This window comes from Mesitornis unicolor, unplaced genomic scaffold (assembly GCF_000695765.1).
Source record: "Mesitornis unicolor isolate BGI_N332 unplaced genomic scaffold, ASM69576v1 scaffold38400, whole genome shotgun sequence".
Classification (NCBI taxonomy): Eukaryota; Metazoa; Chordata; class Aves; order Mesitornithiformes; family Mesitornithidae; genus Mesitornis; species Mesitornis unicolor.
In genome coordinates, this window is record NW_010159717.1 from 9889 (window position 1) to 24018 (window position 14130).

Sequence of the window (14130 nt, forward strand, 5' to 3'; positions counted from 1 at the left end):
TCGCAATCATATCACTTGAAATAAGGATTCTTTTGTGGTTTCCTTGACCTCGTAGCTGGAAAGATCTCCTTTAATGCAAATATAATGAAATCAAACCTGGGATTTTTGCTTTCTGCTAAGATCTAGCCCTGGTTTTTGTGTTCAGCAGTACAGCCCAGGGCTTGTGAATTAAATAGCAAAGCTCCCACTGAGTTCATCACAAGAACAGGACGAGGCCTGTGCTCATCCCACTTTTGTAGGTTCTGGGGGTGAAGGGAAGTTCAGGCTTTGGTTCCCGTGGCTGAGGGTGCCAAAAAGCTCTGCCCACCCTGCCTGGGAAGGGCTCCCTTGGAGGGGTCCCCTTCGCCACCCCAGCAAGGAAGATGTGGGGCTGCCCAGCTTCCAGGTGATCCTGGAGGGATGGGGGCACTCGCAGCCCTGGGTGAGCCAATGGGACATTTCTGTCCTGTGCTCACAAAGCGGCCCCAGAGCTGCGGGAGAGCTCCCTGGGTTTGGGAGCCCCGGCCAGTGCAGCCCGAGCCTCACATTAATGGGATAAGGGTTTTACTGGTGTAGCTTTGCACCCAGGAGTCTCTACTGCCCTGCGTGCACTCACTGTAAGATCAGGCTTGTGTGTGTGGCCTCTGCTGGGGTACGGTCTGCTCTGTGCCCACCATTGCTGTGTCCTGGGGAGGGGGCTCCCTTTTAGGACACGGCAGTGTTTTGGGAAGCATTGGCCAACCTGAACTGCACTGAAACTGGGGAGGGAGAGAGGGCCAGACACAGAGCCTGCCCAGGGCTCCTCTCTGCTGGCACTGTCACTCACAGCTGGTACCCGCTCTTGTTTTTAAAGGATTGATGTGCTGTCGTGACCAGAGCAGTGCTGTCTGTCTGAGTGGTCTCCTGAGAACTCTCATCTGCTGCTGAAACAGTCGTGCACTTGTTAAAGCAGCGAATGGCTGTGGGTGTTCCAGTGATTACAGAGTCGTTTGAAAAGATACTGGATTTTTAGAGAACACTGAGCAGTCATCCGGGAATTATTCAGAGGAAGTTGACTTTGACGTTGCCTCTTGCTTCTGCAAATGCAGGTTTATGTGAGCTTAAGTAAATACTGTGATGTAAGGCTACAGGAGGTTGTTCTCCGAGCCCAGGAAAACACGTGCAATGAGCCTGACTCTTTCTGTCTCTTTTTCCACAGGGCAGGCTTCCCGTGACTAACGAATGCTGGCCCAGATTATGAGCTCAAACAAGAACGCTCGCTACAATCGTTTCTCCAGTGGCACAACCAGTATCACTACTTCTGAGAACACTAACGGGGTAAGGCTTGGGGTGCTTCTTGTGTTCTCATCCTTTCCTTTGAGAAAATGAAGGTGACTGAAGAAGTTCTTTACTGAGAGGGTCGTCAGAAGCTGGAACAGGCTGCCCAGGGAGGTGGTGGAGTCACCATCCCTGGATGTGTTTAAAGAGCGGGTAGACGAGGTACTTAGGGATATGGTTTAGGGGGTAGACAGGAGCGGTTGGACGTGATGATCTCAGAGGGCTTTTCCAACCGAGCCATTCTGGGATTCTGTGACTGTGGAAAATACAGTACTTTCCTTAAAAATCACCATGTCCACAGGTAGGAGTTGAAATGTATGTGTGTTTTTCCACCACTTTGGGGAAGGTAGCAAGCCTTTGGGCTGTGCCGCAGTCATCGCACTGACCTTCGTTTTGTCAATGTTTCAGACAAGAATGGAAACAACTTTTGGGCCGGCCTACTCTGCTGTGACGACTATCACAAAGGGTGAGTATTTCATTGCTCTCCCCAGAGCACCGTGCGTGGTTCCTACCGGCTTTGTTGTTGTTGTTGTTTTACAAATCCCAGAGCCGCTGGGAGAACCACCGTGTTCATTCCAGACGGTTGCTGAGGTGCTGTTTTTAGCGATAGATGCAGCCCGAGTGTTATTTAATCATGGCATCTGATCACCAGCCACGATGGAAATGAGCATGCACTGAAATTTTCTCCCATCGGGCGGATTTAACAGTGCCACTGGGAAGCCCGTGCTGAAATGAAGGCAGTGCAACAGGGTTTGCTACAGAGCTCAGTCCCAAATCTTTATTTACCTCTGACTTCTCATGCAATCATTAGCAGCGCTGAAATTCCCTGTGTGAATCACTCTGGACGCTCTGGTGAAACGCCCGTGGCCGTTTTTAGCTCAGACAGGAGGGGTACAAGTGTACCTGCTCATTGAAAATTCTCCTGCTTCGTTCCTCCAAGCCCAGCAGGTGAGGAGTCTGAGCCCTGACACGCGGCGTGAATGTAGGAACAGGTTTGGTTTTGTTTTGGAATACAAATATCCTTGCTCGAGTGAAGATAAACTGTGGCACTTGACACTGATTTAGATAAGGAACTGAACGTCTGCCAGGGCGAGGTGTTTGGACTACGTTTGTACAGGACTCTGAACCATAGATGGTTTTGGACTCCCGAATATTTCCATTTAAAATCGTGTATGTCAGTAACGTGCTCTTTATGCAACATTTCCAGTTTAATTTAGCATGCCTGCCTTGTGCTACAAGAACGTCCAGACCTCCCTTGATCAAAGCAATTTTTGTTGGGGACTGAGATACGTGGGAGTATAAGGTTTCCTTTTAATAGCATTTTTAACCTATGGACCTGGTAGAATATTATATTCTATTATATCATATTATGAACCTGGTAGAATATTGCTCTTTTCTGGGCAGGCTTTCCAAAGGGCTGTGTGCATTTCAGCAAGCTCTGAGATAGGACTGTGCTGCCTGCACTGATACGTCCAGGTTAAGAACCAGAGTTGGGGGGTCCCTCACCTTCTTCAGGGAACACTTACAGTGACAGAGACTGACCTGCAGCTTGCAAATGTTACTGAGGAGCCTAAATGCTTGCTTCTTTGTTTTATTTTGCTTTATAGCTGACGGGACCAATACTTTTAAACAGCATCGTCGGACCCCATCCTCCTCCAGCACGCTCACCTACTCCCCGCGAGATGAGGACGATGGCATGGTAGGTGTTGCCATGTATTACATGTCAAATGAGAGCTGTCTGCTGCTCCTTTGGGCTTCTCTGCCGCCCTCACCGTTCCCGTCCTCTGTGTTATATCGGGGGCAGGATGAGCCTCAGCATTTCCTGACTGCTCCCAGTGTTGGTGCAGCGGGGAAGCAGAGGCAGTTTCTGACCCTGGGTATTAGGTTGGCGCTGCCGGTGCTTATTTTCAGACTGCTTCAAAATAGTGTGGGTTACAGAGCCCAAATCCTGCAGGTCTACTCGTGGGTCGTACCTGCCTCGTTCAGCATGCTCTGGGTCTCCTGAGCCTGGGAGAAAACAGAGCTGCTGTGAGCAAGACGGGTCAGTCTGCATCAGAGGAGCTGGATGGATCATGCAGCAGCACAGCTGGCCCTGCAGTTACAAGCAGAAAATCCATTCCTCTTTCCACCTCCAGATGGGGCTTCTGACCGCAGGGAGCAGGTTTGAAACCTGCAGCGTGGGATGTCAGGCACCACAGGCTGCGCTCAGCTCCCGGGGGTCGCATCATTGGGGTCTTCTCACACAAACCATTCCCACGTCTCGCAATGTCTTTGCTGAAGAGCACTTCCTAGTTTTGTACCCAGCTTTCTCATTCATCACACTCACTTGTGAGTGACTTCTTTTTGGGGAATTTAGTGATCTAACAAGCTTCAAGGTTAGCTGCTTAAAGAGAAATCGTCTAAATCAATCAGATCAAGAACAGCAACGGGAAAGCAAACCTCAGTGAATGGACAGGTAGCTCTAAGGCCTTGATCTTCTATCCCTAGTGCTCTTCTAACCACAAGCTCCTGTTTAGATTTAAGCATGTGAGGAGTAAACTCTTCAAATGAAGTGAGTTGTTGTAGCCTTTGGCAGGTTAGGAGACCCAGCTTCCAAGCCGGGGACAAATGGATCACTGCTGCTGCTGAAGTCAGGCGCTGGCAGAGACTGGGGTCAGCAACAGCGTGGAGCTACAGCACTTCTGGAGTTTAAATTTGACACCAGATTGCAAAGAGCTTTATTGTCAGCATCCCATAAAGTTCCTTCTGTTGCTCAGAGGTCTTGCTGGGTTTTATGTGAGCGTGTGTTTGTTTTTCAAAAAGTCCTTTGAACGTTTGCCTCGTGTCCTTGGCAAATGCAGCTCTCCATCACATCCCTGACCCCGTGGTGCTGGGGCGCTGTTCCAGGAAGCCCTTGGCTGTCAGCACTGACCCTGTGGGCTGAGGGCCGTGCTCGCTGCACCCTTTTCTGGAGCTGTGCAGTGCTCCCAGAGCAGAGGTGAGGATTTTTCCGGAGGAGCAGGGGTGCTGGGGGCATTGCATTACATTGCGTTTAGCCATGCCTGATGGAGCAGCTCTCTGGCTTTTCAAAAGCACAGTGTGATGAACTGAGGTGTGCAGCCAAGGAAGGTGAGATCTCTCCTAGGACCTGTCCTCCTGGACAGTCTCAGCCCCCTTCCCTGGAGTGCTAAATATTCGTAAGCAAAGATAGCAGGAGGATCAGCGAGCGGCTGAGGAAGCAGCCTGTGGCGTGAGGCGTTAGCGAAGCAGAAGCTCCTCAGCCCTGCTCTGCCTGCTGCTCCAGACAAACTCTCGCTAACCCCTTTAGGAGGCTTCCTTTGCTTTGTCAAGAAATAATCTGGGATTTCCCTTCCTCATCGCTACGTTTTCCCTCCTCCAGAAGCTGCCAAGGGCTTGTCAGCCCTCAGAGACAGCTGGAGACGAGTCAGAGCCCTCCTGTGACCTCCACCAGCCCTTCTTCTTTCTTTTTAAAGCCTCTGTTGATGAAACCAAAAGCAGGGCAGTGTGTTCTGCGTGCAAGGCAGGGATTATTGAGCGGCTGCTGTCATCTTTCCTGAAAACAGTGCCACGGGCTCCCAGGCTGACTGTGCCTGCAGGAACGAGGACTGCATTGGAGCCTTCACATGGAGGCTGCTTTTGTAGCTGGGCCGTTTGAAGCTGGACTTGATGTTTATGCAGAAACAGCCCTGGCACGGCTGTGGGGAGGTGACACCTTTCTGACAGCTCCTCCCAAATCCAAGCTTGGCTGAAGCAGTGCCCCTGTGTCCCCTCATCCCTGCGGCAGGGCCTGGTGCTCCTTGGCTTTGGTGCGTACAGATCCCCCCAACCTTGGCAGATACCCCGGGGGTGGGAAGCAGGGCAGTGACTGACCCTGTGGAGCTGAGGTCTCTCAAGTCTTGGTTTTGTTTGCTTGGCAAAAACTGAGGCTGCAGATACCCAGAGAGGCAATGAACACCACTGCACACCTCTGCCGTTCAGCGTTGTATCCACAGCCCAAGCCGAGTGATCTTTTGCAGCACACCAACGTCTCTCCTGCGTAGTTTACAGCAGCATTAGCCCAGCCAGGACACAGGGAGCCGAGCCCACAGCCCAGCAAGGCCGCGTCCCACAGCCCTGCCCCCTGGAGGTGCTCCTGGGCTGCAGTCCCCTCCTCTCCATCCCTGATCCGCGCAGGATGCTGCTTTTGATAAAGCTGCCTCCCTGCAGAGCCCGCCTTGGTCTCTGCATCACCTCCAGAATGGGAGCTATGCACAGTCATCCTTGTTATTTTAATAACTTCTGTTACTGGTGGAAGAAAATAATAAAATTAATGAATAGGCATAAAACTGATTTACCTTGTTATAACCATTCCTCCTCAAGGTTTACTTATTTAGCCAATAAATGCACCTTCTTTAAGGAAAAAAAAGGAGCTTTACGCTTTGGCTTCTAAGCAGATGCAGCATTTCTGAGCTCCTAGGATCTCAGTATCATAAAAATTAAGCAGCAGAGCGGTGTGAAGAACCAGCAGGATCCATCAGGCTGCGGTACAGTCGGTCTCTGGGGACGGCAGCAGCCTCTGAAGCTCATCTTACATCTTTCATTGCTGAATTTCCTCGCTGCCCCACTGGCCTCCTGCATTGCTTTTGTCCTTGTGTCACGCACTTTTGCCAGGGCAAGCGCACAACGTGCGGCTGGGGAGGTTCAGAGTGAACACGGAGAAAAGCTGTTTTGCTCACCAGGTGGTGCAGGACAGGAACCTGAGGTGTCAGGGTCTCATCTGTGCAGCTTTCCCCACTGCAGCTGGGCAGTGCCGGGGCTGAGCTGATCCAGGGCCGGTCCCTCTTCGAGAGGGCAGCCACCACTTCGAGGAGTTTGTGACTGATGGAGGCCATGGTCAAGCTACCTCTAGGTGTGATGTGTGCATGTACCCTGGGCACTGTTCATCTCCTGATGCCAAGCATCTCAAGCTTACGGCCTCACTGCCATTTCTCTGCCAGCCCATCCATTCTCTCCTCGACTTTTAGTGCTTCTCTGCGCTGTCCCCAGTCTGCCCCCAGCACCTCTTCCAGAGAACCCAGCCAACGCTGTGCTACGCCTGTTCTAGACCCCCAAATCCAATCGCCCCACGGCTTGAAGCGTCTCCAGTTTCGCTTTGACGCCGAATTGCGCCTTGGCTCCGTGCTGCTGGTTGTTCTTGCCCCCTCGGATGCGCTGCTGGTTAACATTCCACCGGCAGCTTTCCCTCGAAGCCAATCCCAAGGCCGCCGCAGCCAGTGGGATTTTTCGTGATTGGTGCACGCGATGTCCACTTCGCTCTCCCCTCCCGAGCAGGAAGCGACAAAGCCAGTCTGTTACTGAATTGAATAGAAGGAAGTCTGCGCACTTACGCAAAGAAATTTGGCAGAAGTTAGATATAGCGAGTGAAACAACAAGTGCTGCTGCGGCAGAGATTGGAGACATTGCAGAAGCTGGGAGCTGTCTCTGGGGGAGATTTACAAAGCTTTCTGTGAAGGATTAATTCTTCCACACCGTTGCTTTGCGGGCGCGCGCGGTAAGTTACAACCCAGCGCACCTTGGAGGAGGTTACGTGCTTGGAATTTGGATGTCAGCGAGTTAAACCTGAATAATGCCCGTCCTGGCTCAGCGTGGAGCGCTGTTTGTGGCAGCAGCGGGACGTGCTGCTTGGCAGGGGCGGGTGAACAAACGGAGCAGCTGAGTTTTGTGGAGGGGGAGACTGAACTTGAAGTTGTGCACAGGGCTTTGGAGGAAGGTGGGAATTATTTGCAGTAACCAGAACTGTGTTTTTTCTCTCTGAAGCCTCCGATCAGCACCCCACGCCGCTCTGACTCTGCTATCTCCGTCCGCTCGTTGCACTCCGAGTCCAACATGTCTCTGCGCTCGACGTTCTCACTCCATGAGGAAGAGGAGGAGCCAGTAGGTATTTGGGATTGTCTGAAGCAGCAGTGCTAGGAAGTTCAGTGTCAAAAGAGTAACTTAATGGGCTCTAGTGAGTACATAGAGCTATCGTGGGCAGGTTGTCACAATGCCTGGCTGTCAGGATTCCTGCTTTTCATTTTGTTTCCACCACTGACTTCTGCACGTTACTTTGCTTCCTCGTGTGCTATTTCCCCATACGTAAAGAGGGGACAATGGTGAAGCTTTTCTGTTTCTCAGGAAAACTGAAAGTCTTTGCAGAGTCGTGTGTGATTCCCTGGCCCTGCTGCAGAGCAGTGTTGCGAGTGTTTAGGCTGGTGGTCTGGCCCCAGGCAGCAAGATTAATGCAATTCCCCACTGATTCAGAGCCCCGTCCTGCCTTGAGGGCTGCGCGGCACCCCACTGACTGGATCGTCAGCCCCAGGAGGGTACAAGGAGTTGTCCACATGTGGCTCTTGTTGGGGGAAGACACTTTTAAGCTGAGCTGACTTTGTGACCCAATAACTAACCCCAGACTGGATGCATGAAAGGTCAGGTGGCGTTTTGCCATAGATGTAAGATAAAAGTGTGTGTGTCGTATTTAGGAGCCTGGGGGGTTGTGTTTGCAGTTCTGAGAGCAGCGCAGGATGAAAAGGCAGACCAAACTGCAGTGATTTATTCGCAACGCTCTGAAATGTGAAGCTGTGCTCTGGCATGGAAGGGAGAGCTGTGCTGCTCCGGGAGGACGTGCTCAGAGCCCGCGCTCCGGCAGCCTTAGCTGGTGAATAAAGCTGGGGAGATGGGCCCATTATGGCAGAAACAATGTTGTTTCTGCTTTGTGAGGAATGAAAGAGCCCTTCCTTCAGGATGTTTCAAGAATACAAAAGGGCGAGCTGTTTTAGAACTGCTTTTCAACTTTAGGCTTAGTCTGGGAGGCGTTTTTGACAACACACCGCTCAGTCCAACCAAGCAAACAGTGCCAGGCGGTGCGGCTCACGCAGGTGACTCTGGCAAAAAGTTGGTCTGTGCAGTTTGCTGCCGAGTCCTGGTCCTGCCACACACTGGTGGCACCCAGTTTGTGATGAGCTGAGGGTCTCCAGCCGTTCCCAAGGTTCCGCCACCTCTTATGTAGGTCAGCAGATCCAGACAAAAGCTTGTTTGGAGGTAATGAAACTCTTAGTGTGCTTTGTGCCCCAAGGCTCCCCACTGAAGAGTGATTTTATTCCTTTGCAGAGCTGGAGGCTGCTGTGTTTGGGTTAACTCTTGTGCTTTTTCTGCCCCTTTTTCTCCTCTTCAGGAGCCCCTGGTGTTTGCTGAACAGCCGTCCGTGAAGCTGTGCTGCCAGCTGTGCTGTAGCGTGTTTAAGGATCCCGTCATCACAACCTGTGGGGTAAGGCAGTGCTCTTCCAAATTACGAGTGTGGGCTCCATGGATGTCCCGTGTGACCTATAGCGAAGCCCTGACTGTCCCCAGTGGCTGTCAGCCTGAGTGAGCAGTGATGAGACAGCCCCTGACTGGGTCTAGGGCCAACTTGGGCAGCTTTTCCCAGGAGAGCTGTGCTGCCAGCTTCCCTGTCCCGGCCCCCTTCAGTCTCCTTGGTGTGGCTTCATGGCTGTCCAAAACTCCCCATTCCCTGCCCTGCAGAGTGCTGCTGCCTCCTGAGCACCCCAGGAAAGGCTGCGCTTCAGTCGTGAAGAAAGCATTTCTTATAAAACAAGATTGGCTCTGAGCTTCATTTGGTTAATGCTCGCAAAGGGATTTGAGATCCTCTAATGAAAGGCACAGAGCATTATGAATATTCTTCTAGATTCCATTTTGCCAGGATTTAATAGAAACTCTATATTATTCCTGCTTCTGGGCTACGTGTGAAGAAAGATGGCTTCACGATGGGCTCTCTAATGCTTCTGATGTGCTCTGCTAGGATGGAGCTGTAGCAACAGCGGTAGAGAGCAGGGTTGTTTATTGCCATGGGGGTGCTATCCCCAGCGGCGATGGAGCTTGGTGCAGCTTCGCTGCACCATTTCAGTAAGCAGCTCTTCATGGAGACACTGAGATTTACTGGTTAACATGGAAAATGTGCTGCAGGAAGCAGAGTGGCTGTATTTGCAGCCCTGCTTTGGCAGCTCTGGAGAGAGCACCACGCAGCTGCGCGGGGCAGGAAAAGGCCGGGTGAGCAGGGCAGCAGATAACGGCTCTGACGAGTGACTTGCAGCCTCCCCTGCGCTGCTGCCAAGCGCTGGCCCCGCGGCAGGGGAATGTGGCCGAGGAGGCTCCAGGGAACCCACGGGGCAAGTTCAGGACCAGTGAAATGCTGCAGCCTTTGTCCGTCTCTTTATATTCATTAGCGCGTTAGATTGAATTTGCTACTTTATCAAGTTAAAGTGTTACCGTGCATTTCTGCTGTGGGAATAGAGAGAGCTATTTAAAGTGGCCAAATTTACAGTGCATTTAATGGGCTTACAAAGCAGCTGTTCCATCCACCTGGCAGCAGGACAGCTCCAGCTATGGGAGGGGAGCTACAGAGGGATCTACGTGATGGGCTGACTGGCCAAGGACGGGGAGAGGCCGGACCGGTGCTCTTCACCTTGAGGGCTTCTCAGGGAAACGAGAGGAATGACTTGGACTAAGTGGAGGGCGAAGAAGAGGAACCTCAGGCAGATTTGGAGGGTGGCAGAAATTGTCCATCACTTTTCTTGCACCATGATCACGGTCCTGAACAGGGCAGGACCCTCAGAGCTTCAAACCACGCACTTAATATTTCTCAGGAGCAGAACCTGTGTTGCACTCTTAGTTTCCTGAGCGAGCAGCTGGTTTTTGCCCTGTGGTGCAGACTCCATGGCACCCTGAGCTGTAAAGCAGGCAGAGCAGTTGCTGAGATCCCCGTGCCACCAGCTTTGGTATCTCCCACCTTTCCCATCATTAGCCACAGGGACTCATTTGTCCGATGCTGTTTACGCTGACGCTGCTGTTCCTCTTTGTCTCCACAGCACACATTTTGTAGAAGATGTGCCTTAACATCTGGTGAGTACAGAACTGTTCTTGTGTGAGGCAGCCAAAACGCTGTTGTTTTCTGGTTTGTTTGCTTTCACTTAAAAAGAAACCTGCCGAAAGATGTCTGAAGGGCTTCAAACAAACCAGGGCTGGGGCACGGGTGGCTGTGCAGCTCGGATGGTTCACGCTGTGGCACGGGCAGTAGAGGGCTGGGCCCGGCTCTTGGGCACAGGATGTTCTCAAATCCTGGAATCTGCAATGGATAATCCCAGGATAATACACGTCTCGCCCAGAGCTGACCCATCGATTGCAGACAGAGAGCTTTCTGTGGCTGCCTGGCGAAGGAGCAGGGGGGCTGTGTTTGGCAGAGCCCTGTCAGACCCCTCCTCTCCCATTACTGGGGCCTCTGTGGCCGCTGGCTGAGCCCCTGAGCAGTGGCACACGGAGCTGCTTGAGCTCACCCGGCTCTTCCAGAATCCTGGTGGAGCCCAAGTGTCTGGCTGCTGGCCTGGCCTAACCAGCTCCTGCTTGGTTTGGACTCTGCACCGCAAAAAAGACTTTACTTGGCACGAGTCTGTGCCCCTCTCGCAAAGCTCTTGTTCAGCACAAAGCCAAGCCATTGCTATTACCAGAACAGCCAGCCCTGAGGAGGCTCCCCGGGGAGTCCAGTACAACAGCAGTTCTTTTTGCCTTAAGATGTTCATCTGCCACATGTGAGGGTCCCTCTGCTTTGCATGCTAATGCTTTATCACCACGTTGGGCTGTGTCTCTCCCAGCCAAGAGATTTGTAGCAAAAGGCTTTGCGGTTGCAATCCTGAGTTGCTCAGTTTTGCTCCTGCCCTCAAAGCTTGTGTCTTTGCTTCGCTGCAGCATCCCTGGTGGAGGAGCTGAGCCCCAGGCCTGGGTGGGGGAACGGGTTACGTATGGGGCATCTTAGCCAGAGAACACAACACATTTAAATAATCCTGCAGTGCCTCAGCCTTCGCTGACTCTGTCTCTCTTTTCCTTCCCCACCTGGCAGAGAAGTGCCCCGTGGACAATGCCAAACTGACCGTCGTGGTTAACAACATCGCAGTGGCTGAGCAGATCGGGGAGCTCTTCATCCACTGCAAGTACGGCTGCCGGCCTGCAGCCAGCAGCAAGCCCGCTGCCTTCGAGGTGGACCCCCGTGGATGCCCGTTTACAATTAAACTGAGTGCCAGGAAGTAAGTGGCTTGTCACCAGCGTGCGGCCTCTCCAGGGACAGGGTTTCACCAGCAGCAATCTGCTGTCATATCTGAGCTGTGCTGCTGCTCCTGGGGACAGCGCAGCTCCGACCGGCAGGGGAGTGCAGGGCTGTGGGAATGGGCAGGGTGACTGGAGGGGACATTTCTTTCTGCTGCTCTCAGGGAAAGGATGCTGCTCTCTGCTCCCAGCTTACCTGACTGTCCCAGCACTGGGACACACTGGGAAAACAGCCACCTCGCATCTGGGGTGAAACACGGTGGCTATGGTCCAGCAGAGACCTTGGGATTCTCTTCGTAAGAGGAGTTATCCTAGTTATACCCTAGGAATCTGTAATCTGTCCCCTCCCCATCCTGGCTGCAGTCATTCTCTTTGCTGTCACCTGGCCATTGCCTGTTGTTGATTGCTGCCTGAAGGCTCAGTTGATCAGCTGCAGAAGTAGATGTTCCCTGCATAAATGTGGCCTATTATTCTTCTCAACTTAGTGGCCAAATGAGAATTTCAAGCCGTAATTGCAGTCTTAGAGCAGGAGGCTTTCCATTACCTGACAGTCTCACAGGGCTGGTTTGCTCCTTTCCTGACAATCTGTGTTATTTTCATTAATTTTTGCTCATCGCTGATTTTCCTTCCTTTTGCTTCTCTCCATGGGCAGAGATCATGAAAGCAGCTGTGATTACAGGCCGGTTCGCTGCCCCAATAACCCCAGCTGCCCACCTCTCCTGAAAATGAACCTGGAGGCACATCTGAAAGAGTGCGAGCACATCAAATGTCCACACTCCAAATACGGGTAAGGAGCTGGTGCTTTTCCATGAGGAGGGTGCACTGAGCTCATTCCTGAGCTGCTTTTTGGCTCCTGCAGCCTTGGGATAGCACTGTGGGCTCTGAGCAGCTCTACCCAGTGCTGTGCAGGGCTTGCAGAAGGCAGCCCTGAGCCTGTTGTTGAGAACAGGCAAGTCACGCTGCCCAGCTGTCAGCCAAGGAGGAGGCTGAGGTGTGTAGGCAGAGTGAGCTGGAGGGGAGTCAGAGCAGTGGATCTAGCCAAAGACACGCAGGGAGGACAAGAACAAGAGCAATGCGAGCTCCGTGGCAGCGTCTTTCAAACCAGTCTTTCTCCCAGGGCAAGGGGACCACGGATCAGCCTTGGAGGGTTGATCGTCACTGAGCAGGGGTGCAGCCTGGGCTGGGGCTTCCCTGCAGGATGCGCAGCTGAGGTTGCTGTTGCAGGCAGAGGTGTCTTGGCAGGAGCAGAGCAAGGCGAGCCCTGACTCCCTGCCATGCTGCAGGTCCCTGTCAGCACCTGCAGACATCAACTGCAGTTTTTTCGATTGATTTTAATGGCTTAGATTGGGCTCGTGGTCAGCACATGACACCACATTCTGTCCAAGATCTGCTTTTCCTTGCTGCTACCTAGACAGACAGACAGACAAATGAGTTTGGCGCAGTGTCCTGGCTGCATGAATGGGAGCTGCTTGGTCTCTCTGTTGGCTGCACCCAGCAGGATGTGAACCACAGCACCACTGCTCCTGACAGGAGCTGAGGACCCCCCCAGGCCTCAGATCCCCCCCTGAGGAGCCAGAGCAAGGAGGTCTCCAGTGTGAGCCCCGCTCCAGCCAGCGTCTGCCTTCCCTTCGTAGGTGTACGTTCATAGGAAATCAAGACACTTATGAGACCCACTTGGAGACCTGCAAGTTCGAGGGTCTGAAGGAGTTCCTGCAGCAGACGGACGATCGCTTCCATGAGATGCAGGTGGCAATGGCCCAGAAGGACCAGGAAATTGCCTTCCTGCGCTCCATGCTGGGGAAGCTGTCGGAGAAAATCGACCAGCTGGAGAAGAACTTGGAGCTGAAGTTTGGTGAGTCTGCACCGGACGACCTCTGTGGGCAGAGCTGGAGGGACAGGGCAGCTCTTTGTTAGTTGGGTGCATTTCCAATTCATTCTATGTTTAAAACTGGTGCTGAGCAGGTTTCAGAAGGTTCAGGTAGTCCTTACAGAGGAACAAATTAGGGGTCCCATCAACTTTGCTGCTGCCAGAACATGGTGAGACCTAATCCTGCAGTCACTGATCACTGGCAAGTCCCAGAAATGCCTGCAGGCAGCTTCCACCTTTCTCCCATGACTTTTTCCTGTGCAGTCCATGGGCTCAGGCCCTGTCAAAATCAGTGAGTTGAACAGCCAACAACACAGCCATCCTGGAACAAGCATGGTTTCTTCACACCTTTGCTATGCCCAGCCCTGTCTTGCCTCTGAAATTTGCTGGGTCTTCAGCATCCAATTTGCATCCGAGTAGCAGAGACACCCTCCTGCTTTTCCCTGCTGATAACAGCAGTGGGTTCTGCTCCCTCCTTGTCAGAGGTTGGGTGGCAGTGTCCTCTGCCTGTTCCCCTGGGTGCCATCACTGTCCCTGTCCGTCTCTCGTAGATGTGCTGGATGAGAACCAGAGCAAGCTGAGCGAGGACCTGATGGAGTTCCGCAGGGACGCGTCCATGCTGAACGTGAGGAGGGGGCTGAGCAGGGGCTGTGTGTGGTTAACTGCTGGCTCCTCCGCTAGTTAGGCTGCTCCTGCATTGGGGGAGGCTTTTGGGTTCCCTCCTGCATGCTGGCTCTGTCCACCCCAGGTTTGGTTTGCTTTTACTGCAGCTGAGGTCTGGGTGAAGGTTTGCTCTCGGTTGAGTTAACGGCAGCTCAGTGAGCACATTCTGGTCACCACCTCAGAGCTGCCGTTTTACC

General features: G+C 52.7%; 1 protein-coding gene across 1 annotated transcript in view; it reads left to right on the top strand.

Annotated features, from left to right (window-relative positions):
- The first annotated feature begins 1182 nt into the window (after positions 1-1182).
- The window catches only part of TRAF7 (TNF receptor-associated factor 7, E3 ubiquitin protein ligase), a 19983-nt gene continuing 7035 nt past the window's right edge, over positions 1183-14130 (top strand). Inside the window, exons 1-10 of the mRNA XM_010187548.1 lie at positions 1183-1296; positions 1705-1762; positions 2904-2995; positions 7093-7209; positions 8486-8578; positions 10176-10209; positions 11201-11384; positions 12056-12190; positions 13038-13255; positions 13822-13895. Coding sequence (XP_010185850.1) covers positions 1201-1296; positions 1705-1762; positions 2904-2995; positions 7093-7209; positions 8486-8578; positions 10176-10209; positions 11201-11384; positions 12056-12190; positions 13038-13255; positions 13822-13895 — 1101 coding nt within the window. The 5' untranslated portion in view covers positions 1183-1200. The remainder of the gene's footprint in view (positions 1297-1704; positions 1763-2903; positions 2996-7092; positions 7210-8485; positions 8579-10175; positions 10210-11200; positions 11385-12055; positions 12191-13037; positions 13256-13821; positions 13896-14130) is intronic.